This window comes from Arabidopsis lyrata (assembly GCF_000004255.2).
Source record: "Arabidopsis lyrata subsp. lyrata unplaced genomic scaffold ARALYscaffold_762, whole genome shotgun sequence".
NCBI lineage: Eukaryota > Viridiplantae > Streptophyta > Magnoliopsida > Brassicales > Brassicaceae > Arabidopsis > Arabidopsis lyrata.
Genome location: NW_003302069.1, coordinates 1 through 4,621, shown reverse-complemented (window position 1 = coordinate 4,621; position 4,621 = coordinate 1). Strand labels below are relative to the sequence as shown.

At 33.9% G+C, this 4,621-nt stretch overlaps 2 protein-coding genes across 2 annotated transcripts; one reads left to right on the top strand and one right to left on the bottom strand.

The window, feature by feature from the left end:
* The first annotated feature begins 842 nt into the window (after nucleotides 1–842).
* LOC9298369 lies at nucleotides 843–2,130 on the top strand. Its single transcript, XM_021022481.1, has 2 exons — nucleotides 843–1,461; nucleotides 1,539–2,130. The coding sequence occupies exons 1-2, from the start codon at nucleotides 933–935 to the stop codon at nucleotides 1,616–1,618; spliced, it is 609 nt and encodes a 202-aa protein (XP_020878140.1). The 5' UTR covers nucleotides 843–932; the 3' UTR covers nucleotides 1,619–2,130.
* Nucleotides 2,131–2,324: 194 nt separating this feature from the next.
* LOC9298370 (probable glutathione peroxidase 2) lies at nucleotides 2,325–4,100 on the bottom strand. The gene is made up of 6 exons (XM_002862246.2): nucleotides 3,905–4,100; nucleotides 3,622–3,698; nucleotides 3,236–3,297; nucleotides 3,028–3,146; nucleotides 2,664–2,831; nucleotides 2,325–2,575 (listed from the first exon to the last, which is right to left on the bottom strand). The coding sequence occupies exons 1-6, from the start codon at nucleotides 3,947–3,949 to the stop codon at nucleotides 2,537–2,539; spliced, it is 510 nt and encodes a 169-aa protein (XP_002862292.1). The 5' UTR covers nucleotides 3,950–4,100; the 3' UTR covers nucleotides 2,325–2,536.
* Nucleotides 4,101–4,621: the final 521 nt, after the last annotated feature.

Below are 4,621 nucleotides of genomic sequence, written 5' to 3'. Positions count from 1 at the left end.
AATCACGAACACTCAACACAATCACAAATACAAAACAAAAGACAATCAATCAAAACAAAGACTTCACTTTCACACAAGAATCGACAAAAACTCCACAAACTAAAAACTTCACATGCCACGAAACACAACACAAAAATCGACAAAAACAAACAAAACCCAACAAATTCTAAAATTAAATACTTCACATGCCACGAAATACAACACAAAAATCAATGTCATATCTAGTCGCAATTCAATTTTATATGACGTAAATAAATGAGATTATTAGTGTATCTCTTCCGCAATGCACTTTTTAATTTATCATTCACTAGAAAATAATATATCATGATCATTTTAATACACTTTTTTTCTCCTTCTAAGTACTATACAAATTTTCACAATATTACTTTATCTTTCTCGATGTGATTCAGTGTTTGTTATTATTATGATTAATGTTTTTTTTTGGTAATGTAAATTGATGAACAGTAATTGCTTTAACCTTCTTTATGTAAAATTATCTTCTCTGGACTGGATGTAGGATTTTGCTGTTTTTGTAATGTGATATTTTTTTAAATAACAAAAACTTGTCTACAAAGAGGTTTATAGCAACTTTTTGTTTTGTAGTTTAATTTGTTTATAGCAACTTATTATAAGTTTTTCTTCATACTGCCATCTAAAGAAAATAGATGTCCATAATTAAGTAGCAGTTGAAACTTGAAAGACAAACCAAGACGAATCCCAAAACGGAAACAGACTTAACCCAATGCTTCTCGAACATACATTTCATGGAATTCCTTTACATATGGCCCCACAAAAAGATGGCATATATACAATAATTGATGCTTCTACGTCGCCGCTTTTCTAAGAAAGAAACCATCTCCTTTATATAAATAATAATCTCTCCTCACCATTCATTTCCGATAACAAAAATAATCACAGAGAGAAAAACAACAATGGCTTGTATTCACATCGAATCATCACATCCATGGAAGACACACTCTGTCCAAGTGAAGAAACCAACAAATGCTGATGTTACATCGAACACAGTCTTACCAGAACACCACCACGACGGTGGTGACGGAGGAATCCAAGAAACGTGGGCCGCGATTGGAAACTCCATCGTAGGAGGAGGAGGCTATTTCGCCGGCGAGAGTAGGAATAAGAAGCTGGAGAAAAGGAAGAGCCAAGTGTTGCTTGAGGGATACGCTTTGGATGATAAAGATGATTTGACGAGAGCCAAGAGTTTGACGGAAGATGATCTTGAGGAGCTTAAAGGTTGTTTAGATCTAGGGTTTGGTTTTAGTTACGACGAGATCCCTGAGCTTTGTAATACTTTGCCTGCGTTAGAGCTTTGTTACTCCATGAGCCAGAAGTTCTTAGATGATAAGCAACAAAATCACCACAAGTCCCCGGATGAAGATGATTCGCCTCCACCACCGAACACCACCGTTCCAATTGCAAATTGGAAGATATCTAGTCCTGGTAAATTAAATCTCTCAATCTTTGCTAGATTCCAGTGATTCTGAAAAACATTCTCTTGATTTGAATGTTTGATTCAGGTGATGATCCAGATGATGTAAAAGCTAGACTCAAATATTGGGCACAAACTGTTGCTTGCACCGTACGATTGTGCAGCTGAACAAGAATCGATCTTCTTCGTGTGTTTGTGATTGAACCAGGAAAAGACCGTCTTTGCAAGAATGAAGTCTCTGCCATTGTTAGCTGAGAATAGACCTGCAAATGGGTCTGTGGATAAACTGGTTTGGCTTTTACTTTAGCATTCTATGTATGTTATGTGTCTTAGTAGTATTCTTAGACTCTATGATTTTAACGACTTGGAAATAAATGTGTCAAGTGAATAAAAAAAACTTCAAATTCTTTGTCTACAATTTCTGCAGACTGTTTTGTTTGAGTGCAATGTGGTTGCTTTAACATCTAACATCTGAATTAGGGTTCTTGTCCTCTCATACGCAGTGATGAGATTTAGAGACACAAATCAATCTCCAACTGTTTTTTTTGAAGATCTCTGCTTTTGGCTGAGGTAACTGATCTAACTGTAACAGTTTTGATAACAATTTTATCTTCTGTATGCTTTTATGATCTTGTTTTTGTATCATTGGTAATTAGGCTTATATGATAACTTTGCTTCAATCACAAGATGTCAACAAAGAAAGCACATGACCTTTCTTTTATGTTCTTTTACATGTGATTCTTATCTTTTTGTCCCGTGGCTAGGAAAGAATCTGAAACGTTTTGTGGTCATAAGTTGTGAACACGCTTAAACGTGTCGTGTACGATAGGGCAACATCCTTCACATGTTCTTTTTTACGTACACAACTGTCTTATGGCCCAATAGAATTTATTATTCAACTTTTAATGTTTTGAGCTTTAAACGAGAGTCACATGATAATATGATATATCATCCCATGAAAAGACATCGAATACATCAATTATTTAAAACAAGAATGATAGATTTAAAGAAAATAAGTCTGCAATGTTGATGATTCTAAGATCATAATTTGGACCAAACGAAAGTTCTTGAAACTTCTTCTGATGATCAAGAAGAAGCCTGTCCCAACAGAGTTTGAATGTCCTTCTGCATAAACCAAAAACAAACCGGTCATTATTAAGATGGTTGTGTATGGATGGATTCCGGTTTAGGTAAAAGCCAGGATGGTACGTACCTCGAATTGAAGAGGAGAGGTTCTGGGAGAATATCTCTGTAAGACTTTGCCATCAGGAGAAACCAAGAATTTGGTGAAATTCCATTTGATGGCATCAATGAGCAAACCTCCTTTCTCTGCTTTCAAGTATTTGTATAATGGCGCCGTGTTTTTCCCGTTCACATCCACCTACATTGCCATCAACATTTCCGTCAAGTATTTATATATATACACTACTCTTTTTCTTTCACTATTAGACAATCATCATTCCTCATTAAGTTACTTATACACAAACTCACATCTCTTAATAATGTTGTAAAGATCAATCATTAGTAAAACATTAATCAATGAAATAGAGAAGTGTGATAAAGACAAAATGAATTACCTTGTCAAAGATGGGGAATTCAGCTTTGAACCTGGTGCAGACAGTTTGTTGAATCTCTTCATTGTTACCTGGTTCTTGTCCTAAGAACTGGTTACAAGGGAATGCTAATATCTCCAACCCTATTCATAATTTGTTACATGTATTTAGTTCCAGTCACAATTAAAACCGGGTTAAATTTTGTGAGAGTAGATATATATAAATCACAGACCTTGCTCCTTGTATTTCTCGTACAGAACATTCAGTTCCTTGTAGTTGGCATCAGTCAGACCACTGCAAGTTAATAAGAAATTTCAGTTTTTATTTCATCTATTTGATTGACTTTAAGCAAAATCTTGAAATTTGAACAAACGAAGACCAATATGACTCGAATCTTTGTTTATATTTTAACAAAGCAATATCGCAGTTAAGAACAAAGGACAGGTACTAATCAAACCAAACTGAACCGGATTGATCAACTACTAATTTCACAAGATCCTTACGTTTATATATATTTTGAATCTGGTAGATTACAAATACTATCTTGCATATATAACTAGGCAATGGCTTCTAACAAAAATAAAAATAAATAAATTGACAGTGAAAAAGGATTTTTACCATTTGGAAGCAACATTGACAATCAGAAGAGTTTTGCCTTTGTATTGGTTCAAACTCACATCGTTACCTCCGATATCCTGCCATTTTCATGAATAAAATATAAACACACATAGTTTTTTTTTTATAACAAACCTTAATTCTTCATCTATATTCTTTTGCCTGAGATCGAACTTTGAAAATTTCGCTATCTTATTTTTGGATCAAACCTTATGGTTTTTCTGTTTATTTGAATTAAGAATCTAAGACTAACAATAATGAAAAAAAAAACATTGAGAGAAAAAACCTTGACGGTGAAGTCGTAGATAGACTTTGGAGATTCATCCGCCATTTGCAGTGTCTATGGTCTCTCTCTTTGTCTGAGTTTTTAGTTTTGAAGAAAGAAGAGAAGAAATATAAATCTTTTAAATTTATTAACAAATATTTGTATTTATATATGGTTGAAAAATGTTATAAGATCAGAATGCTTTAAATGACGAATCTCTTGTGACGAATGGTGGGGTAAGCATCCACGACTTCATATTGATTGCTTACCCATCTTATTTTTATATTTTTCTTATTTTTATCTTTCATTTGATTAATCGGTACATGAATACAAATATATGGTTTAAAATTAAGAAATGCCAAATATAAAGGGAAACATATAATTCAATTTTTTTGCGTGTTAACTTACACGAAATTTATTTAATATTAACGGAATTGGAAATATCAAATTGCCACCTTTCAAATATTCCAAATGACCACTACAATTCACTTTCATATTAGCATTAACGATGATTAATGGAAAAATCTGTAGTAGGATTCCCTACCAATTATGGTTTCCAATGTTTGACCTGATTTTTCTTAATAATAGCTTGTTCAAAAAGCCCGTGTCCGTAGGAACTAGGAAGACCGCGAAAAAGCCGGGAATCGGAAACGGTATAGCAGTGGGTAGGTGAAGACTATCCTGGCTAGCTAGGTTTTCAGTTTTGCGCTATCGCCATCTTATCACCATAAGAATACA